The sequence below is a fragment of the Gopherus evgoodei genome, chromosome 7 (assembly GCF_007399415.2).
Source record: "Gopherus evgoodei ecotype Sinaloan lineage chromosome 7, rGopEvg1_v1.p, whole genome shotgun sequence".
In the NCBI taxonomy this organism is placed as follows: domain Eukaryota; kingdom Metazoa; phylum Chordata; order Testudines; family Testudinidae; genus Gopherus; species Gopherus evgoodei.
The window spans coordinates 81,594,458-81,621,584 of NC_044328.1; the positions used below are offsets into that span (position 1 = coordinate 81,594,458).

A 27,127-nucleotide genomic window follows, 5' to 3' on the forward strand; every position below is an offset into this window, starting at 1 on the left:
CAGCAGCAGCAGCAGAGGAAGGCAGGGACAGGGAGCAAAGCAGCAGAGATGGAGCTGTACCAGGTGCCCGCAGGCTCGCTGGATGCCTGGATCGCGGAGCATCTCCAGCCCAGCAAGGAATTCCAGCTGCAGGTGAAAGACACTGTCCGGAGGATCTGTGATTTCCTGAAGGAGACGTGCTTTGACGACATCAAGGTGTTCAAGACGGTGAAGGTGAGTTTGTTCTGGACTAGCTTCCGGTCTGAAAGAGCTTGTCAGGGCTCCTTTAGTGCAGGTAAAAGCCTGGGTGCCTACACTGTGATCAGGGCAAGCTGAAACCACCAGCTGGATGGGCCAAGGGATGCCAAACAAGGCTCCCACTTACAGCTGGCAGCAGAGGGCATTATCCCATAACCACCCTCGCTTCCCAGTTGCCGGTGGGGTCAGCTAGGAACATAGGAGCTGCATTGTCAGGTCAGAGCAGTTTTAGCCCAGTAACCTATCTCTGACAGTGACCAACACCAACTGCTTCAGTGGAAGGCACAAGATTCCACCTTGTGGACAATTATAGAATTATTTGCCTATAGGGGAAGTTTCTTCCTGACCACAGGCTGTTTATGCTCTGAAGCATGAGAGTTTGTCTCCCTTGTACGGTGACATGTTTCAGAGTGGTAGCCGTACTTGTGGCACCTTAGAGACTAACAAATTTATTTGAGCATAAGCTTTCATGGGCTACAGCCCACTTCATTGGATGCATGCACTGGAAAACACAGTAGGAAGATATATATATACACAGAGGACATGAAAAAATGGGTGTTGCCATACCAGTTATAATTAGAGTAACCAGGTAAGGTGGGCTATTATAACCAGGATAAAAAAATACTTTTGTAGTGATAATCAGGATGGCCCATTTCCAACAGTTGACAAGAAGGTATGAATAACAGTATGAGGAAAATTAGCACAGGGAAATAGGTTTTACTTTGTGCAATGACCCATCCACTCCCAGTCTTCATTCAAACCTAATTTAATGATGTCCAGTTTGCAAATTAATTCCAATTCTGCAGTTTCTCGTTGGAGTCTGTTTTTCAAGTTGTTTTTTTGGAGTATTGTCACTTTGATGTCTGTAATTGAGTGAGCAGGGAGGTTGAAGTGTTCTCCGACTGGGTTTTAAATGTTATAATTCTTGATGTCTGATTTGTGTCCATTTATTCTTTTGCATAGAGACTGTCCGGTTTGGCCAATGTACATGGCAGAGGGGCATTGCTGTCACATGATGGCATGTATCACATTGGTAGATGTGCAGGTGAACGAGCCTCTGATGGTGTGGCTGATGTCATTAGGTCCTATGATAGTGTCCGTTGACTAGATATGTGTGGTGTGTGCTTGCTGTGAGTATTTGCTTCAGGTTGGGGGTTGTCTGTAAGCAAGGACGGGCCTGTCTCCCAAGGTCTGTGAGAGTGAGTGATCGTCCTTCAGGATAAGTGTAGATCCTTGATGATGCACTAGAGAGGCTTTAGTTGGGGGCTGAAGGTGATTGCTAGTTGCATTCTCTTACTTTCTTTGCATGCATCTGATGAAGTGGGCTGTAGCCCACAAAAGCTTATGTTCAAATAAATTTGTTAGTTTCTAAGGTGCCACAAGTACTCCTGATCTTTTCTCCCTTGTACATTTCCCTTTCTGCTGAAAACAAATAGGGATGTTCTAGTTATCCTTCGAATGTCTAATCCTGTGGAGAGGGCTGACAAGCTCATGGCCTCATTTGAGTGAGTTCCACAGGTTAACTATATGCTGTGTCACAAAAAAATACCTTTTCAGCTGTTTTAAATGTGTTACCTTGTAATCAGCACTCCCTTTACCAATAACAGGACAGGAAGTTTGCAAAACCTCTCCCCAGTCCCATTTATTATGTCCCGAAAAATTACACTGAAAAAGAGTTATTGAGATTGCAACTCAAACATAAGGATGTGCCAGAGGTAAGGTGGCCTGTTTAACCTCATTTTGGCCCCATTGTGCATATGTATTACAATACAGGCTTTAATGACATGATCACATATTATTTTTCCCATGGGACCCTGCCTCATTCAGTGCACAAGGTGGACTTGCTCTACGGCTGAATCAGGGCCAGGTAGTAAAGGAGACTGTTGTCTTCAGGACTTTGCAGCAGATGGAAGATGTGCAATGAATGGGGCAGAGGGTTCCAGAGAGAGAAAGGAAGGTCTCCTGGGTAAGACAGTTGAATGCTGCCCTGGAGAACTGGACTCTATCCCTGCCTCTGCTCTGGAGTTCCTGTGTGATGCTGGGCAAGTCACTTAACCCAAACTGTTCCCAAAGTGTGCATTCTTCATTTTTGGGGTGCCCAATTGGAGCCCCCAGGGTCTGATTTGCAGAATTGCTGAGAGTAGTAATAAGCTCGATAGTATTCATCACCATGCAATTTTGACAGGTTTCCACGCCCCTTTTAGGGCTTATGTCCCGCCTTCCCACTCCCCGTTTCGGTTGGCGCCGTCGGCCATTTTGAAAAAATGTGTGTGTATGTGTTTGACTAGGGGAAGTGTATTAAATATCAGGGTGGATTAAGAGAAAAGTTAAATAATATTGAAAACTAGGTTTATAAAGGGAATTTACTAAGGCAAAACCTGTTTGGTAAGCACAGGATAAAAAAGCATTGAAACTATTCAATACCAATGTAGGTTAAGAAAAAAACATTATAAACTAAGTTTAAAAGGATAATTAAGTGATGCAAAACCTGTTTTGTAAGGATGTGTGTGTGTGTTTGACTAGGGGAAGTGTATTAAATATCAGGGTGGATTAAGAGAAAAGTTAAATAATATTGAAAACTAGGTTTATAAAGGGAATTTACTACGTCAAAAACTGTTTGTTAAGCACAGGATAAAAAAGGGATTGAAACTATTCAATACCAATGTAGGTCAAGAGAAAAACATTATAAACTAAGTTTAAAAGGATAATTAAGTGATGCAAAACCTGTTTTGTAAGGACATAAGCAAAAACTATAAAGAAATACTTAAAAACTAGGTTTAAAAAAAATTAACCAAGGCAAATCCTGTTTGGGGTGCCCTGAGTAAAAAAGTGAATAAAAAGGGATTGAAACTATTGAATGCCAACATAGGTTAAGAAAAGCTTTTTAATATTAAAAGCAATACAGCTAGGTTTAAAAGGGGAATTGACTGAAGCAAAACCTGTTAAGTAAGCACATGGCCAAAAACTATAAAGGGGTACTAAGAAAAAGGCATTTAAAAACTAGGTTTAAAAGAAAATGTACTAAGGCAGTGTAATAAAAGTGAATAAAACGTATTAAAACCAGTCAATACCAATGTAGGTTAAGAAAAAACGAGGTTTAAAAGGAAAATTGACAAAGAGAAAGCCTGTTCGGTAAGCCCAGGGTAAAAACTCTATAAAAAAGTGGCTAAGAAAAATACAATAAAGCTCAGGGTAAAATTAAAAAATGTTTACCTTTGCAGTCTTTTTGTAAAACGAGGCAGCTTTTCCGGTTTAACCCTAGTAAATAAAACACATTAAAACTAGTTAATGCCAATGCAGGTTAAGAAAAAACGAGTTTTAAAAAGAAAATTGACCAAGGCAAAGCCTGTTTGGTAAGCCCGGGGTAAAAAAGCATTCAATATCAGTGTAGATTAAGAAAAAAGAGCAAAGATAGAGAGCACGCGGCGGAATCAGAATGAGACAGAGAGAGAAGCAGGCAGAGCGTGTTTAGTAAGCACAGGGTAAAAAAGCATTCAGGTTACAAGACAAGAAAGAGAGCTCCCTCTGCAAAGAGCAAAGATAGAGAGCACAGGGTAGGATTAAAGAGAAAGAGAGAGAATTGTTACCTTTGCCCGTCTTTCTGTAGAATGAGGGAGATTTCCTGCTTCTGACCCTCTCACACTCGTTATCAATTCCTTTGGATCGGCCCAATCGGAGGTGGTTTTACAGCAGCGTCATAGAATTCATTTCCCGAACCAACCAATCCTAGTGGTTCAAGAGTTTAAGCAAGAGCCTTTTAAAAACCGGTTATTGTCTACCAATCAGCATATGTTTTTGTGTATAAAAACACGTGATTTTGCGAGCAGGTTTTTCAACACAGAGAAACTAAACACAAAGTCATGTCCCTGTACAAAACACCTACAGATGCCAAGAAGCCGGAATTGCCCCTGGGTGCGCCAGACCGTGTTCAGAAAAGAAGGCTCCTGTACAGTTGTTTTGCCAGCGAGAAAGGGTTGTTGTCGAGCCCTGTGTTTTATTCTGAAAGAGAACTGAAAAAAGAGGAGCCACAGCCGTTTGTAAAAAATCAAGTGCGAAAAAATTTGTTGTCAGATTTGGAAAAAACAGAACTAAAGGCAGAAGTAAATCTTTTTTTTTTTTTTGGTAACAAATTACAAAATGTTTTATAAAAATAAAGGGTTAAATCTTTTTGTTTTTATAGGGGGGAATGGAAGAAGAACCTATATATGAGGACATGGCAACCGAGGAACAGCCGCAGGATAGCGATGTTGAAAACCAACCGATAGACCCCGAGTTGTGGAAAGATGGCGATATTGTTACGGTATAAGTTTTATTAGTTGTAAAAAAATATATATAAAAAATTATTGTATTTACACTTTTAAAAAATGACTTTTGATTTTTAACAGATAACCAAGCCTGGGCCGTACAAGATTACTGCTTTGGTGTGTAACAAACTGCCAACAGTTGCAGAGACAGAAACACCCGAGGAGGTAAAGACAGCTTAACTTATTTGAAATATATTTATATGTATGACACTATGTATATGTATATGTATGAAATATGTATATATGTATGCATATATATGTGCATGACACTAATTAAGCGTTAATATACGGTTGGTTTAATAATAGGCTGCTGAAACTATGATTGATGAAGATGATTCAGAAACAAAGGACACAAACGGGGTGTCAATGGTAAAACCCAAAGAACATGACAAGGTAAAAGTTAAATAATTTAAAATATATATAAATATAAACATATATAAGAGTGGTAAAATAAAACTATATGTTTTGTGTTTAATAACAGGAAGATGATATGGGGTTCAACGGTGCGTCAGTCGAGGATGATGATAATTCAGAATCAGACGAGGGTACGACCGAGGTAGCACAAATAAACTCTAGGCTTTTTTATTTTAAAATTTTTGCATCAAAAAACTTAAAATATGTTTTTACAATGTTTTTAACAGACATCTTCAGAGGATGAAAAGAGGCAGCCTCTAAGCAGAACAGTCGTAATATGTACCTGTTGTTTTTGTGTGAAGCAAGATGTTAAAAAAAAGTCTGTAAAAAGTGAAGAGAGTGACCAGAAAAGCGGTGAAGAAAAAGAGGATGCAGTTATGGTTGATATTGTTAGAGCGGTTGTAGTAAAAGCCTTTTACCACTGTTTGAAAAAACAACTTTTGGAAAACTGTGCAGCCTGCGCTGTAAATAAGTCCAACCCTTTTAGTCACCCTTGTATCTTTTGGGATCGCTCAGAAGTATTTTACCAGCTTAGACGTATTTCTTCTAAACTGAACGCAGCCCAGCTGGTAAATGTAATTATAGCTGAAGGCTACAAACTGAAAAAGCTTAACATAACCACTGAAACTATAACCAAAGTTGTTAAAATGATTAGGGAGGTTGGAAAATCATCTGACCCGGTGGCCTTGCTGGTAGACCTGTCAAAAGAGGTGGCCCCCTATATTGGCCGAGCGGTATGTAGCAGGGTTCGCCAAATGGATTATAAAACTTTTTACATGCAAGGTTGTGACCCTAGAGGCTTAAAAAATATATGTTAATTAAAATGCATTGTTAAAAATGTATTACAATTTTTATATTATTTTGCTTAACCGTTAAAAATGTATGTAATTGTATCGTATATTACTTTACTGCTGCTTTAAAAGTCAAATGTGTATAAACGTTGTTGTGTTAAATAAAAACAAAAGCAGAAACAAACTTTTGTGTATACAGTGTTTTAAAGCAAGACGGGGTAAGCATGGCAAAGCTGCTAAAGAAAATTTATTACTCACCCGAAAAAGTTGGCAGTTTTGGGGGCATAACACCCTTATTTCAGGCCGCTAAAAGACACCGTAAAAGCTTAAGCAAAAAGCAGGTTTCCGCCTGGCTTGCGGATCAAGATGCTTACGCTTTACATAAACCTGCAAGGCTTAAATTTAAAAGAAATAAAACAGTGGTGTCTAATGTGGATACGCAATGGCAGGCAGATTTGGTTGATATGGCCGCCTATTCTAAAGACAATGACAACCGTAAATATATTTTAACAGTGATAGATATTTTGTCTAAATACGCCTGGGCGGTAACCCTAAAAAATAAAACAGGAAAAGAGGTGGCAGAGGCGTTTAAAGCTATTTTTTCAAAGGGGCGCGTGCCTCAAAAATTACAAACAGACCGAGGAAAAGAGTTTTTAAACAAAGCTTTAAAAAATTTGTTTAAGCAATATGGAGTACACCATTTTGTTACCAATAACGAAGTTAAAGCGGGAATTGTGGAGAGGTTTAACAGAACTTTAAAATCAAAAATGTGGAGGTATTTTACCGCCCGTAACACCTTTCGCTACATTGATGTGCTGCAGGCCTTCATAGACGGTTACAACAGAAGTTATCACAGAACTATCAGAGGGCGCCCAATTGACGTGACACAAGCTAATGCGCTAAGCGTGTGGAAAACCGTCTACGGGGGTAGTTTTAAAATAAAGAGGCAACGTGTGGTTTTTAAAAAAGGGGATCACGTAAGAGTATCTAAAACGAAGGGCACTTTTGAAAAGGGGTATCAGCAAACCTTTACCGATGAAATATTTATCGTGTCACGGGTTTTATTAAGAGGACAAAGACCGGTGTATGCATTACAAGATTATGAAGGGGAGGAAGTTGCGGGGTCTTTTTATCCTGAAGAATTACAAAAAGTAAACCCTAACCAGGACCGCCTTTACAAGGTAGAAAAAATTTTAAAAAAAGAAGGTCGGGGAAGAAACAAATATTTCTTTGTAAAATGGAAAGGTTGGCCTAAAAAATTTAATAGTTGGGTTAAAGCGTCTCAAGTGCAGGACCTTTAATAAAAAATGACTGAACAAAGTTTTTACATGACATTACCAAGCAACGCCTCAGCGGGGGCTTTTCCTCAAAATACTAGTTCCAATTTTACAATACAACTAGCCAAGCCTTTAAATTTAACAGGGCGTTGGGATGTCGCTTTATCGGAAATTCATTATTGTCACTCTTGGAACACGCTTCTTTTCGATACCGCATTTACGTTAGCATCGGAAAAAAAAATTCGAACCTACTACTTGGATGCCGGCTATTATTCGAGCATTCACCATTTAATAGAAGTCATCAACAAGAATATAGACAAAGATGCCGAAAAACCAAATGCGTACGTTATTTACAACCCTGTGACTAGAAGGGTTCAGCTAAAACCAAACGATGGAAAGTACTTTTTTTCCACGGGTGGTAAATTGGCAACAATACTGGGAATGCTTTCAAATCATCCGTGTAGGATTGCACCGTACCCCGCAGACATTACGGGGGGTTTTAACTCTTTATATGTGTACACCGACATAGTGGAACATCAGTTAGTAGGGGACTACTATGTGCCGCTGTTGCGCTGTGTTCCCATCCGCGGTAGCAACAACGAATTTGTTACAATAACGTATGACAAACCGCATTACGTCCCCGTAAGTAAGCAGCACATCGGAACCATTACTATTGAAATAAAGACGGATCAAAATAAACACGTTTCATTTAGTTTTGGAAAGGTAATTGTTAAACTACATTTGCGTCCCAAAAAAGCTGAAGAATGGTAACTATGAAAAACTACGGGGACCCCTTTTTGTATAGAAACTACTACAAAGCCCAAGCTGGCTATGGCTTACCAGGATATCAAGGATTACCCGTTATGTACGGGGCAGGTTTAGGAGGAATATTTCGCAGCCTTTTTAGAAAAGCCGTGCCACTTTTAAAAAGAGGTTTTGACATTATTAAACCCCACATGAAAACAGCCGCGAAAAATATAACCAGAGACGTCGTAAACCACGTGTCTAGCGCAGTTATAAACAAAATAGGAGCACAGGAAGGTTCCGGTTTAGTGGTAATGAGAAGAAAAAGAGCAGCGTTGCGCCAGCCCTTTAAAGGCCCACCTAGACCCTTAAAAAAAAAAAAAGCTGTGAGAAGAGGTCTTAGCCATATACCAAAAAGGCGTCCTAAGAAGAGGAAGCGTCGCGTTACCCGCGATAAAAGGGATATATTTTAAAATGGCTTTTATTCATTGTGGCTCTGACGAATGCACCAAATCGGAGCTGGATTTATTTCAAATAGCCCCCACACAAACCAGTATTGAAAATAGCTTTTATGTAGAGGTGCCTCCTTTGGCCGCTTTAACGGTAAACGCCCCTCTTGAATTTTTTATTTCGGGACATGGGGATCATTACTTAGACCTTAACAACACGCTGCTGTACGTGTGCTGCAAGGTGATAAAAGAAGACGGATCAGACATTGATGATGATGCCCGGGTGGCCCTAACAAACTACCCCATCGCCACTCTTTTTAACCAGCTGGATGTTACTTTAGGCGATCGTCTTATTAGCCAGAGCAACAATTGTTACCCTTACAGAGCCTTAATAGAGCTAATTTTAAACTACAGCCACGACACCCTCGCTACGCAGTTTTCGACAGGCGGCTTTTATAAAGACACGGCAGGGGGCCACGAAAGCACCCTTTTGGTCGGCCAGGCCAATGAGGGGTTTATACGCAGGGCCGAACTAACGGCCGGCAGCAGGAAGCTGGATTTGTTGGGACCTTTACACAGCGATTTGTTTTTTCAAGAAAAACTACTGCTAAACGGCGTGGATTTAAAAATCAAACTAACACGTAGCAAAGATGTTTTTTGCCTCATGAGCGGCACTGCCAACGAGAATTATAAAGTACACATTATTTCGGCGTCCCTGTTTGTAAAACGTGTAAAAGTAACCCCGGGGGTTCGTTTGGGGCATGCTGAAGCTTTAATGACCGCCAACGCTAAGTATCCCGTAGACCGGGTAAGCATAAAGGTGTTTAGCATACCGGCCGGCAGTCGTGTCAGTAACCAGGAAAACCTTTTTTTGGGGCAGCTACCCAAGCAGCTAGTAATCGGTTTTATAGATAACGACGCCTTCAGCGGCAGCTACGTTAAAAACCCTTTTAACTTTAAACATTATAACATTAATTTTGTGGCCTTGTATGTGGATGGCGAACAGGTGCCAGCAAAACCCCTACAACCCGATTTTGAAAATGGAAACTGCGTGAGGGAGTATATGCAGCTCGTGCAGGCTACTGGAAAATATGTAAAAGATCGATCGCTCTTAATTAACCGCGATGAATTTGCCCAGGGCTATACGCTGTACGCCTTTGATTTGACCCCGGATCAGGAGTGCGCCGACCATTATTCTTTAATTAAAACTGGAAACCTGAGAGCGGAAATTCGGTTTGCAACGGCTTTGCCCTCTACGGTTAACATGATAGTGTATGGGGTTTTTGATAACGTGCTCGAAGTAAATCATAGAAGAAACGTTCTGTTTGACTATATGTAATCATGAACACTGTGCAGCTACGAGATATTTTATCAAAGGACCCTTCTTTTTTAGATGTTTTTTCTAGCGATTTGCTTCCGAAAAGTTTTGTGTCCGGAAGACCTTTGGGGCTTATTGTTAACACCCACCCCCATAAGTTACCCGGGGAACATTGGCTGGCCCTTTATTTACCGAAACGTGGGCCCGGCGAGTTTTTTGACTCCTACGGTTTTTCCCCAGACAGTAACTTTTTCCCTAAGTCTATTATGACTTTTTTAAACCGTAACTGTAATGAGGTTGTGTTTCATCAGAGACAACTACAGGACCCCCTAGCTGTAACCTGCGGTTATCATTGTATTTTTTTTTTAAAACAACGTAATAAGGGTTTATCTTTTGATTGTATTTTAAAATTGTACTCCGATGATTTACCAGAAAATGACCGCTTGGTGGTGCGATTTGTAAAAGGAAAAAGACCCGGCATGCCCAGACCTGTTTTAAGCATGTTTCAACATGTTCAAACGTGTTTATCTTGTCGTGTGTTTAAAGAGGTGCATCAATAAAACACAATTTTAAATTTTGTTTACGTCTTTTATTTTACATTGTTAGCCAGTCGATTTTTCGTTTTTTAACAGGGACGCTTTTAAAAGGGGCGGCGTTACTTATGGCCTTGACCGGCTTTAGCCCTATTTTTAGACGCTCTAAAAATTGTTTATTGGTAACATGCCCTACGACGGTCGTAGGCACGTTTAGCTCTGCCAAGGCTTTCATAAAAACATGCCACCCTTTAGGAGTCCTCTTGTTAGCGAAAGAATAAGAGCCGGTTACCCCTCTGACTAAATCAAGCATGTGAGACCCCTCAATCGCCTTCCCCCGGTACACAAAACGGCCGTTATCAGCCCAAGAAGACACATCTTTACGCTGTTTAAGCTTATTTAACAATATTTCAGCTTTTTTTTTATAGCGAGGATTTACCCCCTCCAACACCTCCTGAATAACAAAGTCCGATACATCCCCCTGAACGTTAGGAGGTTGAAGCTCCTCTTGCTCTTGCTCTTGCTCAGGGGAAAAAAAAAGGTTTATTTTAGTCTTTTCCATCTCACCACGCTTGGCCAATACCAGGTATCTTTGCAGGACCGCCTCGTAGAGTTTAGCCTTTTCGTAGTCGGATAAACCGGTTCTTTGAAGAATGTCTTTCATTTCTGAATCCAATTGGCGACTGGTTGTGGTTCTGATATTTTCTTCATCGCTAGAAGCCCGCTTTATTTGTTCTAACTGGTGGCTAGGAATAAGGTACATTTTTTCGGCGTGTTCCATTATCTGTTAATTAAAAGGCTTGACAGCAGGGGAAGTGCAAAGCTTAACAAAGGGCCAATAAAGCCACCGGTTTGTTTTACAATAACCTTTTTTCTTTTTAGGGATAGCTTTTTATCGCTTAGCTTTTTAATAATTTTTCGGTTTTTTTTAAGGATGCTTATTTGTCGAGGTTTTAGAGGAATGTTTCCTTTTAAAGTGTTAAGCGCTATTTCTGAGATGGCCGCTACTAGGTCGTCAGACGCCGTACAGAGAATAGCCTTTCTTTGAGGCGGCTTGGCTTTGATAAGAAATTTTAAAAGAGCCAGGTTTTTTTGCACACGGTAAGACATGTTTGTTCGGGTGGTGATTTTTTTAAAATGTAGGATTAATAAATAATAACTATTTTTTATGGGTTTTTTTTAAGGTGTATGCACAGGGCCAGTCTGGGGGGAAAAGACCTGTTCTTAACCTGAGGTTTTCGGGCGTTGAAGCGTTTAAATCCACCAGCAGATACCCGTAGGGGTTTTTGGTAGCGTCCTCAAAAGCCTCCAAAAAAAATTGTGTTTTACCAGGGTACATTTGCCGGGCCAAAGTGGTGACTTGTAGTTTATCGCGGGGGTTTTTAAAAAGAACCATATATTTAGTATTTAAATTAATTGTACGGCTTTTTTTCCCCTGACAAAACATATTTTGCACAATGTACATAATACTTAAGTTTTTGTGGTGTACGTATTTTGTAAAGGCTTTTTCAATTTCACCACTCTCAGAAGCAGACTCCATTAAATCATCTATAATAACCATATTCACTTTATTACTAGGAAATAAATGTTCATCATTAAAAGTATTAGGTAAACCTTCCAAAAATGTAATACATGAAAATTTTTGCAGCAACTCTGTATACAGCGGTTGCCAACAGCTATAACACCACACAATATTTTCAGGCATACATGATAACAGTTTATGACCATTTTCTAACAACTGTTTTATAAAATATGATTTTCCAGAATTTGAGGGCCCACAAAGCAAACAGGAAAAGGGATGAACAAACTGAACGTGGTTTTTCATAATAATTAATACCCGTACGGCAAAGTTTTAAAAGCCTCCTCGAGAGCTCTTTTGTCATAAATGACTTTTTGGGTTTTTTTAAGAGTTCTTGTTTCTATTAACCAGTGTTTTTTTACCCTTACGATTCCTGGCTGCTGTATTACGATTTCTTTTGGGTCCTCTCCCGCGGGGTAATCCCAGACGAGTTCTTTTAAGCTTTCAAAATTAATTTTTTCACTGTTTCCTGAGTTAAGTGTGATTCCTTTTAATTTCATAGAGGTTTTACCGCTGGACAGTTTGTACCCGTATGTTTTAGGCCCCGCGGACACAAACTCCACAATGTGTTCATCTGGGGGTATTTCGCTAGTTAAATCTCCTAAATAATCCCCTAGGGGTGGATTCCACTCCCCTTCTTTACTTACAAAAATTACAGAATCCGTATCATGATAAAGACACCGCTGCTGTAAACGATCTAACAAGCGGTAAAGCTCTAACCGAGCATAAGCGGTGGTAAAGCACGCTATAAACACGTTAGTGTTGCTGGAATGGGTGCAGTGTTCTTTTGCGTACTTCCAAGACACTACGGCTGTATCATCATCGATAAACTCGCACGATGACACATCGTAATAAGGTACAAAAACGTACTTAAAGAGCTCGTCCGGGTCCGTTACTATACTAGTGTTAGTCAAATTTGTTCGCTGACCAAATTTTCCCCACAAGGAATTTAAAAACAGCTTTGAAATTTGTCTTTTTGCGGGGTTTACCTTAATTTTGTTTAGACGCAGACACACACCTTCTTTTTCACGGTACTCTTTAACGTACTGTTCTTTTTTAAGCTTGTCCGTACACCAGTGAGGAAACCCCGAGGCCTCTTGTTTTTGTCTTAGGTGTGTTTTAATATAGTCTGAAAACAGGGCATCTGAAGAGCGGTTAAAATGCCAGACTTCATAAATTTCAGCGATTTTGTACCCTTTGTTTAAAGCCTCCACCAACTCTATTGTGCACCAAGTACCTGTTAAAGCCCTCTCCTCCTGACAGTGCCCGCAGGGATCCTTTTGTTTTGTTTCTGCACAAAGGGCGCACAGGGGAAACATTAGTTTACCATCAACCCTGTATGGTAACACGGGAAAATACAAACCTCTTGGAGGGTACACTTTAACCTTGGCTATGCCAAAGTACTGGCCGATATCCCCAAAACCCTCATACACAATAACGGGATGTCCCACGGGGTACTGTTTAGTTTTGTTAACAAATGGGTAGAGGCTGGTAAAATCGTAGTAATGAACCTGCTCCCCGGGCTGCGGTTTGTAATAAAGGCAAATGGCGTTTGTTCTACCACCGTAAAGGGCGTCTCTAGGAACCAAAGGCTGTGGCAGCTTTTTTTCTCGTAAAAAATTTTCCACCCGGTTATCGTTTGCTAGCATGGCCTGCCACTCGTGTTCCCACACGGTCCTTACCTCAAACCCCTGGCTTTTTAAAAATTCAGCCTTAATAATGGTTCGGTTGTACAGCTGTCCGTAGGTTGCCTTAAGCAACGGGTTGTAATCATTTTCGCAATAGCAAATGGGGCACCCGTGAAAAAAACACCCGTTGAATTCAAAGGCCGTGGGTTTACCAGCTATAACGGCGTAACCGTCCAAAAAATAGGACCCAGTTTTAAACTCGCCACCCTGCAAAGCGTGTTGAATGTATATATTTTCAGTGTGGGCTACGTACATCAACCACTGAATGGCCGGCGTGGAATATCTCTTCTGCTGTTTGTGGTAATTGTCTAACGGCAAAAGCGCTATGGTTTGCGGCTTTAAAAAATTAAACCGGTACATGGCCATGCAAACCGAGGCCAATGTGAGGTGCTGAAAGGGATCTATACACTTAGTAACCACTTCCTCATTATCCTTTCCGGGGTTTTTAACAATTTGCTTTTCTGTCATTTTTATAACTTCGTTTCTGAACCGGTCGCAAGCCTCTCGCAAAATTTCAACATCTTTTTGACAATAATAGCGTAGTTCTTTTTGAAGATCAAAGCTGTTTTGGCGGTTGTGTTGGTACCAGTTTAAAAATTCTTTTTTTTCTTCAGGCATCATGTAGTCTACTCCAAAGTACTCTATTTCGGGCATAGGTCCCACATAGTTTTGATTTTTAACGGTGTTAAAAAAGTGCGGAAAGTACCCCTTCGCTTCCTCAAACCCCATAGCTTTGGGTAACTTGCTAAGTTTCATGGGGAGAAAATTTAAAGAATCTATAAATTTAATGGCTAAGTTTACCACCGTCACGCAAATAAGTTTTCCCCCTTGCGTTACGGTGCTAACAGCCATTTTTTCTTTAATTAACTGCCTCAGAATAAAATAACTATCGTAACCTTTAGCGTTATGAGCAATAAAAGTGTATCCCTTAAAGCGCTTGTCTACAAAGGTTAAAACAAACTCGCTAATGCATTCTTCCCCCTTAAATTCCCAGCTAGTTTCTTTATTTAAATGCAAAGCATAAACATAATTTGGCACGTGTACCCCCGTTTCCTGCATACATTCAAAATCATAAAACACATAATCCTTTCCCTCTTCTGGAGACCAAATATTACGCATATAACACTCGTGACCCTCTATGTTGTCGGTTTTTTGATGGCACTGGGGACACTTTTTGCTTCTACACTGGTGATTTTTAACCATGTAGAAGCCGCATTTATCGCAAAAAATTCTGTTTTTACAATCAACTTTACCGCTGGTCGCCAAAGCGCTGTGCCTTTCTAAACAGTCGTCAGACCTGCAGAACAGCTTACATTTGGGGCATCTTTTTTTTTCACCGGCCACTTCGAGGCACTCGGCGCTATTACACGTACGGCAGTGGTTTTTACAGGCGTGCTGGTGTTTGTGGCTATAGGGAGCGTAACAGTAGTTGCACAAATACGGGGCGCCTATAAAGGCTTTAATATTTAAAATACCGTAAAAATGTTTGTTATGTAACAAAACAAAAACAGTTTGGGAACGCTGTACACCCCCAGTTGTAAAAAAACACCAATTTCCATTTTCATAATACAAAACGGTAATAGCTACCCCCAAGCGCTCTTCGAAAGAGCTCACGTCTGTCAAGCTAATCATTTTTTGGTCCGAAAACCCCAACTCCTGATGAAGGTGTTTGGCCCCCTCTAAAAGCTCTGCATCTGTAAGTTTTTTATCTGATAAAAGACCCAGCACGCTACCGGCAAAACATAAGTTGTTACCCTGATTATTTAAATCAATTAAATGTTTTCTTTTTTTTTCAATAATTTTACTGTACGTAATAGTTTTTAGGGGTCTTACAGACCCAACTCCACCAAGCCTGTTTCTAATTATTGTAACAACCAGGCGTAAAGTTCCGGACCCCACAATCTCTGCATTACTTTGCAACACATTAACGATGTTATTTAAAAAATCTATGGCGTTTAAATTTTCCCAAGGCCTCCGTAAAGAAAAGAGCGGGTGATTTAGCCCCGGGGCATCTAAGCGTAGCTGTACAAAATCTTCAGGACCCACCTGATTATTAATATCATCTAGCAAATTTTGAATAGCAAAGTCGATGGCCGCCATGGCTTCTGTGAACCCCGTTATTCTGTCCAAATTAGCAAAACGAAATTCCTGAAAATATTCATATGCGTTAAACTCTCTTCGGGGTCTTATCCAATGTCTTACACGCTCCAAATACACCTCTGGTGGTGTATCAGGAGCGGGGGAATCTGGACCTTCAGAAGAAGAAGAAGGGGTGGGAGGGTCTATTTCCCTTTCTTGGTTGGGGGGTTGTTTTTTTAAAATAGCTTTGGCTTTTTTTATTCTTTTTGCCAAAAGCCTTCTTAACATTTTAGATTTTTTCCATTTTTTTTTCCAATCCCTTTTTACATTTTTAGGTTTCATGTGTAGTCACCCTCTTCCTTCCCCCTTTAACGCGCTTTCCACCTTTTCAATTAGTGCCCGGGTGTCTGCTATTTTTTGGTCTAAAACAACCCTTTCTTCTGGAAAATTTTGTTTTTGAAATACCTCAAGAATTAGCTTTGAAAACTTTTTATCTATTAAACGCTTTAAAGATGAACAAACACTAAACAGCTCGTTACAAGCAGCAACTGATGCGGCCAGCCCCACAGGAAGATTATTTGTAGCAAGGGTTTTGCGGGTTTCGAGAGCTTGGGGGTTAACTTCTTCACCCTGCTCGAACCCACCCCTGGACACGGTTCCTTCTACAGAGTTGTTTATTTTTAAAGCTGATTGGGTCGGGGAGGCACAGGTCTGTTGAAAACGAGGGGCTTTACCGCCTCCGCCTCGCTTACCAAGGTTTTTGAAAGTTGTAGAGGTAGCTTTGGGCGGTTCAAAAGCGGGGTGTCTGAGCCCCTTTCCCCCCGCCCTGAGAACGGATGCTGTTTTAGAGGTAGACTTTTTGGCCTTTTTTAATGCCGGCTGGTTTTGTTCAATAAGGGATTTAGACGTACAGGGCTGTTCAAAATCGGTGTGCTTAATACCCTTGCTTCCGACTGCAGCTGCCTCAGAGGGAAATTTTTTGCCCCTCTTTAAAGGTTGCGGGCTTTGGGCAATAAGGGATTTGGACGTGCAGGGCTGTTCAAAATCGGTGTGCTTAATACCCTTGCTTCCGACTGCAGCTGCCTCAGATGGAAATTTCTTGGCCCCTTTAAGCGCTCTTCCCTTCAACATTTCTTCTTGAGGAATAACGCTTGATAAGTCTGCCGATACACATAAAAATGTTTTTTAGCACGGGGTTTGTTTTTTTTACTAACAACAACAAACATGTCCCCCAAATGTATATATATTTTAAAAACGTTTTTGCAATAAGGGGGCTAAAAACCGTGTTTAAGTATAATGTACAAAATAAAGCGCTCTTTTAGTTTACATTCCCCCTTGGGGCTGTACAACGGCAGTTTTTGTACAGTAAAACCTTTAAGGGTTTTTTTCCCTAACAATAACAAACAACCCACTAAAATGCACACTATTTCCAACGTCAATTTTAAAAAAACCACATATTTAAAAAACAGTTCACACCTTCGTCTGTAATTTCAGGAAAACCTATTGGGGGGTTTTGACTTCCATCTTGTTCTAAATTAAAAAAATAAAAATTTTTAAAACCTTTTTTTTCTTAAAAATAAATTATACTTGTGTAGCATATTAATTGGCTTACCAAAATTTAAAGCTTCTAGCGCGGCATCTGGAATGTCAAGAAAAAAGTTCTCGTCCTATTTAAAAGAAAAAATGTTGGCTTTTAACTAAGCATAACGCTGTTATAATATTTTGGCGGCCCATACAAATTATAGTAAGGTTTCTTACCATGTTGTTGCTCCTCATAACGGTAGAAGTCTTGTATTAGCAATATTTCTTTAACAGCCTTGTTCAGTTTTTTTTGTCCCCCTATTTATAGGTTTAAACCTGCTTTTTTAAAAAAAAGGTTTTGCCCCCCACACCCAAAATTAATATTTAAAAAGGCGTTTCTTTAAAAAAACAGGGTGTGTAAAGGGCCCTTTTCTAGGAAAAAAGGCGGGTGTAGTTTTGGGGGGTGCCACATACTTTAGCTTTAATGGCTAACAATGTTATTTTTTATAGTCAAGGTGTTTAAACAGTTAATAAAAAGCCTTTGTAAATGGTAATATACCTATTTACAGCTTTGTAACCAAAAAGTTTTTAAAAACTGCAACCTGTATTTTTTAAATATGTTATACGTCCTTGGTTTTTAAAACAAAACTGCTAATTTAAAAATAAACCACCTTAAACTTTTACAAAACTTATTTTACATTGTTAATAAGTTAAAAATTAGGTATTACTTTAAAAACACATTTTAAAACGGTATATAGCTTTTGTTACAGGGTTAAAAAAAAAGCCGAAGGCTCTGGCTGTTTAGATAAGGGCGGAGGAGGGAGGGGGGGGGGAGTTGTCTTAGTCGGTTTTTAAAAAAGGCGGGAAGGTTTTTGGTTACACACTTTAGCTTTTAAACTTTAATGGTTAAAAAGCTTAGTTTTAATAGTAAGTAAGTTAGTATGCTTTTTAATACCTATTTTGCTTTAAATGAAGACCTTCTTACGTTTTGTTCTTTTTATTTTTAATTTACTGACTTACAGAGGCTGTTTTTGCTGACAGCCGCTCTGCTGCAAAAGCCTGCTGTTTTTACTTTAAAATGATTCGCGTTAGCCTAAAATTAAAAAAAAACCTTTTTTTGTTACAACACGTTAGTTTTATAGCCCTAAACTGTTTTTGCACACTTACGTGTTATTAAAACACCCATGCCTAAATAAAGGCTATGGGTCTGCAGGTTTCCTTTTCACTTTTATTTGTTAAATAGTGAAAAAAGCAATCTTCTTCTCTCTAATCCAATGGTTAACAAAATACTTTGCTTCTTTGTTTTTCTAATTTACTGGTTTACAAAATAAGGGGTTTATAAACTGTTTGTTACTAAAAAACCTAGGATGCTTCTGCATACTTTTTATTACAACACATACAAAAGAATTGGTTTTTTTATTCCTTTGCAAAACTTAAGGTAACTTTAACATGTGTTAAAATGGTGCATTAGTAAAAGCTTATGGTTTTAACTTTTATAAAAACCCTTTGTAAAAGGGCTACGTGGCGGAAAAATGCTAGGGGTCTGTCTCTTTAGATAAGAAAAAACAGTTGGGGGTTGGTGGTGGGGGGAGAGAGGCATCTGGATTACAAATATGGGGACTATAAACCGCCTGATACTAAAAAACCTAGGGTGCTTCTGTATAATTTTTTATTACAACACATACAAAAAATTGTTTTTTCGAGTCCTTATCCTTTTGCAAAACTTAATGTAACTTTTTAAAGAGTTTGAAAAAGAAGCAGCCTTCTCTCTGATTCGCTGACTCACAGAGACTGCTTTGCTATGTGTTGTTCAGCTTTTGCTACAGGGTCTGGTTGATTAGATAAGATAAGAGCAGGGCTCTCTGCTGCAGCTTCACAGTTTTTACTAAAAAATAAGCAGCGCTAGTCTAAAACCTAGGGAAAAAAACTTTTTTTTTTGTCACTATACATTACTTTTATAATCCTAGACTGTCTGTGCATGCTCTTTTTTTATTTAAACACCTATACCAAAGGAGAATGCCTTCATTTTGGCATGTCTTTTACCTCTCTTTGTTGTTAAAAAGTGGGGAAAGAAGCAATCTTCTTCTTCTCTCTAATCCAATGGTTTACAAAATAAGGGGTTTATAAACTGTTTGTTACTAAAAACCTGGGGTGCTTCTGCCTGCTCTTTTTTATTACAACACAAATGTAAAAGAAATGTGTTTTAGGTTTGTCTTTTTAAGCCATTATTCCCTTTGCAAAACTTAATGTAGTTGTAACTTGTGTTTGTTAAAAAGCACGAAAAAGAAGCAGCCTTCTTATCTCTGATCCACTAACTCACAGAGGCTGCTTTGCTAACAGGCGCTTTGCTTCTTTGTCTTTCTAATTTACTGGTTTACAAAATAAGGGGTTTATAAATTGTTTGTTACTATTAACCTGGGGTGCTTCTGCATATTTTTTTATTTTATAAATTGTTTGTTACTATTAACCTGGGGTGCTTCTGCATATTTTTTTATTACAACACATACAAAAGGGATGTCTCTTATTCCTTTGCAAAACTGAGGTAACTTTAACATGTGTTAAAAATGGTGTATTAGTAAAAGCTTATGGTTTTAACTTTTATAAAAACTCTTTGTAAAAGGGCTACGTGGCGGGAAAATGCTAGGGGTCTGTTTCTTTAGATAAGAAAAAAACAGTTAAAAGGGCAGGGGGAGAGAGGAGGGGAGGGGGAAAGGAGGGGGCTGGCTCTTGCTTAAACTCTTGAACCACTAGGATTGGTTGGTTCGGGAAATGAATTCTATGACGCTGCTGTAAAACCACCTCCGATTGGGCCGATCCAAAGGAATTGATAACGAGTGTGAGAGGGTCAGAAGCAGGAAATCTCCCTCATTCTACAGAAAGACAGGCAAAGGTAACAATTCTCTCTCTTTCTCTTTAATCCTACCCTGTGCTCTCTATCTTTGCTCTTTGCAGAGGGAGCTCTCTTTCTTGTCTTGTAACCTGAATGCTTTTTTACCCTGTGCTTACTAAACACGCTCTGCCTGCTTCTCTCTCTGTCTCATTCTGATTCCGCCGCGTGCTCTCTATCTTTGCTCTTTTTTCTTAATCTACACTGATATTGAATGCTTTTTTACCCCGGGCTTACCAAACAGGCTTTGCCTTGGTCAATTTTCTTTTTAAAACTCGTTTTTTCTTAACCTGCATTGGCATTAACTAGTTTTAATGTGTTTTATTTACTAGGGTTAAACCGGAAAAGCTGCCTCGTTTTACAAAAAGACTGCAAAGGTAAACATTTTTTAATTTTACCCTGAGCTTTATTGTATTTTTCTTAGCCACTTTTTTATAGAGTTTTTACCCTGGGCTTACCGAACAGGCTTTCTCTTTGTCAATTTTCCTTTTAAACCTCGTTTTTTCTTAACCTACATTGGTATTGACTGGTTTTAATACGTTTTATTCACTTTTATTACACTGCCTTAGTACATTTTCTTTTAAACCTAGTTTTTAAATGCCTTTTTCTTAGTACCCCTTTATAGTTTTTGGCCATGTGCTTACTTAACAGGTTTTGCTTCAGTCATTTCCCCTTTTAAACCTAGCTGTATTGCTTTTAATATTAAAAAGCTTTTCTTAACCTATGTTGGCATTCAATAGTTTCAATCCTTTTTTATTCACTTTTTTACTCAGGGCACCCCAAACAGGATTTGCCTTGGTTAATTTTTTTAAACCTAGTTTTTAAGTATTTCTTTATAGTTTTTGCTTATGTCCTTACAAAACAGGTTTTGCATCACTTAATTATCCTTTTAAACTTAGTTTATAATGTTTTTCTCTTAACCTACATTGGTATTGAATAGTTTCAATCCCTTTTTTATCCTGTGCTTAACAAACAGTTTTTGACGTAGTAAATTCCCTTTATAAACCTAGTTTTCAATATTATTTAACTTTTCTCTTAATCCACCCTGATATTTAATACACTTCCCCTAGTCAAACACACACACACATCCTTACAAAACAGGTTTTGCATCACTTAATTATCCTTTTAAACTTAGTTTATAATGTTTTTTTCTTAACCTACATTGGTATTGAATAGTTTCAATGCTTTTTTATCCTGTGCTTACCAAACAGGTTTTGCCTTAGTAAATTCCCTTTATAAACCTAGTTTTCAATATTATTTAACTTTTCTCTTAATCCACCCTGATATTTAATACACTTCCCCTAGTCAAACACATACACACACATTTTTTCAAAATGGCCGACGGCGCCAACCGAAACGGGGAGTGGGAAGGCGGGACATAAGCCCTAAAAGGGGCGTGGAAACCTGTCAAAATTGCATGGTGATGAATACTATCGAGCTTATTACTACTGCTGAGTGCTCACAGCAGGGATTGAAGCCAACGGGAGCTGGGCTTTGATGGTACAACATGCTATATAAATGCTCCATCATCTGTGGGGCTGGCCAAACTCTGACACACCTGTACTGAGCATGTACAAAAGGAGATATTTCAAAGGTTCTTAGCTTGGGCAAAGTTGGGAGGATTTTCATGGGCATGGCAAAAGGCGCATCCCTGAGACGCAGGTCACCCCGCTGCCAAATTTCAAGGCTCTGCCCTGTCTTCAGTGACCAGAAGATGCGAGGAGAGGGCCCCCCAGCAGTGTACACTACAACACAGGATTCATCCCAGGAATATTTTCTATCCCATCCTAACACTTCTGGTTTGTTTCTGGATGCCCAGCAGGGGGGGTTGTGCCAGAGAGGTGACCTGGCTCAGTGGGCGCAGGAGTGCGGACCCCCGTACGGCTCAGCGCCCTGGGATTGTTGAGAGAGTAGCACAGTGAGCAAATGCTTCTGTTCCTTGGCAGGGCGGCTCTGCAGGGAAGGGGACAGCCCTGAAGAACAACTCAGATGCGGATCTGGTCCTTTTCCTCAGCTGCTTCTCCAGCTACCAGGACCAGATGGAGAACCGTGTGGCTGTACTCGACACCATCAAGCAGAAGCTGAACCAGTTCCGACAAACCATTGCCTTCAGCGTTGACATGGAGGTTTCCCAGCCAACGGAGAAGGGCACCTGCCCACGCTCATGCTCCATCACCATCCAGTTGAAGAGGCGGGGGGAATCCATTGAGGTGGACGTGCTCCCGGCCTACGATGCCTTAGGTAGGGACTGTATCTTTGCCCCTCACTCAGCCTCCGGGGATCCAGCAGGTTTTGGGTACTCAATCCTCTCAACATACTCATGGGCCCCAGGGCTTATCCTGAGAGAGCTCACGGGAATGAGGGTGCAACCTATGTATGGGACACAGGACTAGCCCAAGGCCCATTGGGACAGGACTCCCCTCAGATCTGTGTGTGGTGACCCTTCCTCCACTCTCTCCCCCAGGGCAGGTGACTCCTGGCATCAAACCTTCCCCCCAGGTCTACGAGGATCTGATTCGGGCCAGAGCCGGGCCCGGTGAGTTCTGCACCTCCTTCACTGAGCTGCAGAGGGACTTCGTGAAGCGTCGCCCAGCCAAGCTCAAGAATCTGCTGCGGCTGGTCAAGCACTGGTACGAAGAGGTGAGGTGCCTGCCCTGCCCCAGTCAGTGATTCCCCCCTCCCCAGCCCATGCTCCTTCTCACGCTCTGCCAGCCCTGGGGTTACCGTTGCATGTTAATGCGGGTTCAGCTGGAGAGCTCTGGACTGACAAAAAAACCTCCCACGTGTTAAAAACCCCTCTGGAATAAAGCTACTGAAGGTGATCACAGGAGCCCCTCCACCTGCCAGCGCTTCTCAAGTCTTTCCAGAAGATCACTTTGCTTCCCAGCATTTTGCTCACCAGAGATGGTGGGTGTCTCGGCTTAGGCTGGTCTGTCCTAGCTCGCTGCTCTCCTGGATGCTCTTGGGGTGGGCTGCAGTGGCTGGGTTCCATCACCCCGTCAAAGGGCCATGGGTGTCACTGGAGGCAGAGGGGACACTGGACTAGATGGATCTTGGCTCTGATCCAGTCTGGCGAGTTTGCTGAGTCCTTCTCTAGGAGTCCCAGAATATCTGTCCAGATGACTGATCCCCAAACTGTGGGGCACCCCCGCTCAGGGGCACACAGAGGAACATTCAGGGGAGACACCGCAGGGCCCAGGCCAGCCTCCACAGAGGGCAGGGAGGGAGCACCACCCAGCCCCACTCTGCCCTCAGCTCCAGCTCTGCCCCAATTTCGTGGCTCCACTCCTGGCCGCAGCCCCAGCCACAGCTCTGGCCCTGGCCTTGGCCCCCAGCTCACGCATGGGTGCAGACAGATTACATTATGAGTAAGGGGGGTGCGACATGAAATGTTCGGGGACCGCTGGTTTAGATGGCTTGGGTCACTCTGAGACAAGCGCTCACAAGATCTTCTGATCATCGACTGGACGAGAGATTAAACAACAGAATTGTTGGCCATCTTGAACAGAGTCTGACTAGGATACAGAATCCATTAAAAATCATTCAAAAACAAAACAACAATTTATTTATCGATAGAGAGAGAGAGATAAATTCCTCATTGGAAGTAAATTTGTGTAGCTTCATAACAACCAAACACTCAAACATCCAATCTCACATGTCTCATCCTCTAATCTCAGGGCAAGCAACTGAACAAAGAGCAAATTTCAGATAATGATTTAACAACCGATTTGCTGCTCACTTGAGTGGAAATGACACTAACCTGTCCAATGACACTTTACAGAATGTGGGGAGAAGAATTTTCTTTATCCTAATAAACACCTGAAATGAGTCAGTGCCTGATGCCGCAGCCTGTGGGGACTTCACAACAGCAGTGGAAACAAAGTGTGGAGCCTTCCATTTCAGAAGCACAGACCTCTGCCACCTGAGCTAAAGGAGAATCCCCACTAGATGTTAGCAATATATGGCCTTGACACACAACTGAGCAGGTCTGAGTACACATACACATACACACACACACACACTCTGTCTCCAGCTGGTACATTACACCCCAGCTCACCTTGTCTGGCCACTGCTAAGTAGTTGAGGGTTCTGGTGAGCATAGGACATGGGCAGGGGAGAGGTCAGGGGAGGGCACCCACCTGACCATGCAGCAAGAGGGATTTGAGGCCCCGGTACTCCCACCCCATCCCATGTCTCAAGCCGGCTTCTCCCCATCTCCTTAACAGCTTTCCAAGACAACGTCGGGCTTGCCGCCCAAGTATGCCCTGGAGCTGCTTACCATCTACGCCTGGGAGAGCGGCACCAAGGGGGCAGAGAAGTTCAGCATGGCTGAGGGGTTCCGCACGGTGATGGAGCTGCTGTGCCGATACCAAGAGCTCCGCGTCTACTGGACCAAGTTCTACGATCTCCAGTCTTCCGTGATAGGGCCCCATGTCAAACGGCTGCTGCGGGAGCCGTGGTAAGACCCCTGCATCTGTTCCGCTCGTCTCTGTGCGGCTCACTCACGTCTGGCTGCAGCTCGGCCTTCCTTCCTACGTGGGAGGGAGACTGTCATACCTGGGGACATGCGAGCAGAGAACTGGCAGCTCTGCTCAGCCTCTCTCAGCCCTTCCACCACCATGTGCAGCCAGGCTGCCTCTGGGGGCGTAGGCCCAAGGGGAGCCCCAGCCCCATGGAGCTCACTAGCCAAATCCCATTAACTGAAGGGAGCAGGATTCCACCCGGCAGCATCCATATGAGCAAGGAAGGGTGGGGGGCTCACAGCTTGGCACAGGTCTGTCCCCCACTCTGCCACCAGTATCCTGTGCCTCAGTTTCCCCATGGGCAGGGTGGGGGTGGCGACACTGACAGGGCGAAGGCTCGTGAATGAGTGTGTGTGGTATCCAGCAACATCTCTGGGCCGGCACTAGAGATGGGTGCAATAGTATCACAGGTTCTAGGGCAGCAGCAGTCTCCAGCCCCTCAGCTGCCCAGACCCTGGCTCTTCCAGGCTGGGTGACCCCGGACCATACTCACCCTCCCCCATTGCCCCATCCTCAAGCCCCTGAGACTCTGGCTCCAGTCGGCCAAGCCTGAGACTCCCTCCTCCAGCTCCCCTCTGCACTCCAGTGCGGTGCCTGAGCCGGGGCAGACAACGTGGGCAGCAGGCAGCTGGGATGTGTCAGCAGCCTGGACACAGAGCAGGGCCCGGCTCATAGGGGAGAGAGAGCGGGCTGGGGCTGGCAGCAGAGCCTCTGGCCACGTGAGCAGGCGGCTCTGCCTAGGAGCCATCAACAGAGAGAATCTATTGTGTGTTCGCAGCCCCGTGATCCTGGATCCAGCCGACCCGACGGGAACCTTGGGGCAGGGAAAGAACTGGGACCTGCTGGCAAGAGAAGCCGCCAAGTGCCGGGACCAGCTGTTCTGTAGGAACGGCCTCGCCCCCATCCGCTGCTGGGACGTGCAGGTACCAACTCCTCACAGGGCCCCTTCCCACCTCAGCCTGTGATGAGCTCGTCCCTGTTCAGAGCCTCCACAGCATGGAGTAGCTGGGAGCTCCCCCACAGCCAGTGCTCCTGCCACACTACCCACAGCGCCCCCTGCTGGGAGAAGCTGAGGCTAAAATTGCTGCCCCTGCCCACAGCCAATGCTCTTACCCTCTTCCTACAACACCCCTTGCTGCAGAGGCTGGGGTTGGCATAGCCGGGAGCTTCCCACAGCCAGTGCTCCTGCCCCGCTACCCGCAGCGCCCCCTGCTGGGAGAGGCTGGGGCTGGAGTAGTTGGGAGCTCTCCCCACAGTCAGCGCTCCTGCCCCACCCCACAGCACCCCCTGCTGGGAGAGGCTGGGGCTGAAATAGCTGGGAGATCTCCCTCCCCTCACAGCCAGCGCTCCTGCCCAGCTCCCTGCTACAGAATCTGATGAGCCCAGAACTGCGGGAAGCGTTCGTGTTGATATTCCACTCCCCAGCAGAGGTTGCTATGCCAGGGTGCCATTAGAGGTTCACTGCTGCCCCACCAGGACTCTCCAACCCCCACCTATCCCCATCTCCTTGTCTGTCTTCCAGCCAGCCAGACCCATGCAGGTGATGGTCAAGCAGCTGTCAGGGGACAGCCTGGCCCTGTGCCTGAGTCCCTCCACTACCATATGGGAGATTAAGGAGGAGATCGAGCATGTGTGGGGAATCTCTCCCTACACGCAGCGCCTGGCCCTGCAGGAGCCTGGCCTGCAAGACCAGCTGCTGCTGGATGATCAGACCCTGGCATCACACAGCATCTTCTACGACACCACGATTATGATGCTCACGACCATGACCCAGGAGATTGAGATCTTTGTGAAGGACCATAACAGCAGAACCATCCCCTATGGCGTCTGCGCCAGTGACACCGTCCTGGACCTGAAGAAGAAGATCGAGGATCGCACAGGTGTCTCCGCCAGCCAACAGCGCCTGACGTTCAACAGCAAAGAGCTGCAAGACGACTGCACGCTCGCCCATTACAGGATCCGGAGCAAGAGCACGGTCTTCCTGCTTTTGCGCCTCAGGGGTGGGTAAGATGCTCACTGGGACCTGCACCCTGGCAGAGAGAGCATCACAGTGGACTATGTTTCCCAAGATTCTTTGCATGATAATTCAGGACTTTTTGCTAATGCCCCCCACATTCCAGAATCAGCACCACGTCCTTCTGTAGTGCCAGCCCATCCCCACGCCTCCTACTGCACCCCTGGGAGCTCTTTCCTGCCGCTCCGTGGCCCGTTTGGGGATGTACTGCCCCCAGTGCAGAGCTGGGTGCTGGGCGCCCACCAGACATTGTTCATTAGCCCCGTTGTTGTAGTCCTCTTCCTCCTCCTTGTCCTGACTCCACTGCTGTGTGTCACCATCTCCATTATTATGTCGTGCCAAATCCCGACCAGTGTGTGCCGCTTGGAATCCAAAATAAACAGCTTCCACTCATAGGCAGTGAGTTTGTGTTCTTTTGTGGTGCCCGGGCTCCAGGAATATTCAGGGCTAAGGGCCCTGCTCCACCAATATTTGGAGCTGGGTCTCTCCCCCGGCCCTGCCTGGAGCAGGGCCCTGCCTGGAGCAGGCCCCAGCCCCCGCCTGCCACCCCTCCCCCCCGCACGTTTCCGCCCCCCTCCCCCCGCCATGTCCCTGCTTGGAAGAAAGCGGCTCACACCTCTCTCATGCCTGCTTGTGCTGCCGGTGTAGCACATTCCTACGTGGAGCGGTGTCCTACACTACATCTGCTCCTGGCATCAACTGCTGTCTGCTGCCCCAGGGTACTAGTGCCCCCCATTCACTAATGGCATGGCAGGCTGCCCTTACCCTC

General features: G+C 43.1%; 3 protein-coding genes across 7 annotated transcripts; 2 read left to right on the forward strand and 1 right to left on the reverse strand.

Annotated features, from left to right (window-relative positions):
- On the forward strand, positions 1–26,753 carry LOC115654316 (2'-5'-oligoadenylate synthase 1-like). The gene is made up of 6 exons (XM_030568407.1): positions 1–213; positions 21,768–22,062; positions 22,286–22,461; positions 24,048–24,280; positions 25,123–25,267; positions 25,867–26,753. Exons 1-6 carry the CDS (start codon positions 49–51, stop codon positions 26,350–26,352), a joined length of 1,500 nt encoding a protein of 499 aa, XP_030424267.1. The 5' UTR covers positions 1–48; the 3' UTR covers positions 26,353–26,753.
- LOC115654319 lies at positions 3,278–17,520 on the reverse strand. 3 transcript variants are annotated; one of them, XM_030568412.1, is made up of 5 exons: positions 17,172–17,520; positions 17,026–17,080; positions 16,890–16,943; positions 16,475–16,573; positions 10,134–10,813 (listed from the first exon to the last, which is right to left on the reverse strand). In XM_030568412.1, the coding sequence occupies exons 1-5, from the start codon at positions 17,187–17,189 to the stop codon at positions 10,803–10,805; spliced, it is 237 nt and encodes a 78-aa protein (XP_030424272.1). In that variant the 5' UTR covers positions 17,190–17,520; the 3' UTR covers positions 10,134–10,802. The 3 variants fall into 3 exon arrangements, 2 of the variants coding, with proteins under 2 accessions (XP_030424272.1, XP_030424271.1); XR_004001164.1 differs by lacking the exons at positions 10,134–10,813; positions 16,475–16,573; positions 16,890–16,943 and adding exons at positions 3,278–3,495; positions 3,825–3,963 and having other exon boundaries at positions 17,172–17,262; XM_030568411.1 differs by lacking the exon at positions 10,134–10,813 and having other exon boundaries at positions 15,737–16,573; positions 17,172–17,224.
- On the forward strand, positions 4,067–5,866 carry LOC115654317. Of its 3 annotated transcripts, none has more exons than XM_030568410.1 (6): positions 4,067–4,337; positions 4,418–4,537; positions 4,623–4,706; positions 4,848–4,934; positions 5,023–5,086; positions 5,183–5,271. In XM_030568410.1, exons 1-6 carry the CDS (start codon positions 4,098–4,100, stop codon positions 5,197–5,199), a joined length of 612 nt encoding a protein of 203 aa, XP_030424270.1. In that variant the 5' UTR covers positions 4,067–4,097; the 3' UTR covers positions 5,200–5,271. The 3 variants fall into 3 exon arrangements, with proteins under 3 accessions (XP_030424270.1, XP_030424268.1, XP_030424269.1); XM_030568408.1 differs by having other exon boundaries at positions 4,077–4,337; positions 5,023–5,097; positions 5,183–5,866; XM_030568409.1 differs by having other exon boundaries at positions 4,078–4,286; positions 5,023–5,097; positions 5,183–5,864.
- Positions 26,754–27,127: the final 374 nt, after the last annotated feature.

Coding starts and splice junctions, on each gene's coding strand:
- LOC115654316 (XM_030568407.1), top strand. CDS start 49: ATGGAGCTGTACCAGGTGCCCGCAGGCTCGCTGGATGCCTGGATCGCG. Junction 214..21,767: donor AGGTGTTCAAGACGGTGAAG/GTGAGTTTGTTC, acceptor GTTCCTTGGCAG/GGCGGCTCTGCAGGGAAGGG. Junction 24,281..25,122: donor CGGCTGCTGCGGGAGCCGTG/GTAAGACCCCTG, acceptor GTGTGTTCGCAG/CCCCGTGATCCTGGATCCAG.
- LOC115654317 (XM_030568408.1), top strand. CDS start 4,098: ATGTCCCTGTACAAAACACCTACAGATGCCAAGAAGCCGGAATTGCCC. Junction 4,338..4,417: donor AAACAGAACTAAAGGCAGAA/GTAAATCTTTTT, acceptor TTGTTTTTATAG/GGGGGAATGGAAGAAGAACC. Junction 5,098..5,182: donor CAGACGAGGGTACGACCGAG/GTAGCACAAATA, acceptor TGTTTTTAACAG/ACATCTTCAGAGGATGAAAA.
- LOC115654319 (XM_030568411.1), bottom strand. Junction 16,944..17,025: donor GCTAGAAGCTTTAAATTTTG/GTAAGCCAATTA, acceptor TTTTTAATTTAG/AACAAGATGGAAGTCAAAAC. Junction 16,574..16,889: donor TCCTGAAATTACAGACGAAG/GTGTGAACTGTT, acceptor GTGTATCGGCAG/ACTTATCAAGCGTTATTCCT.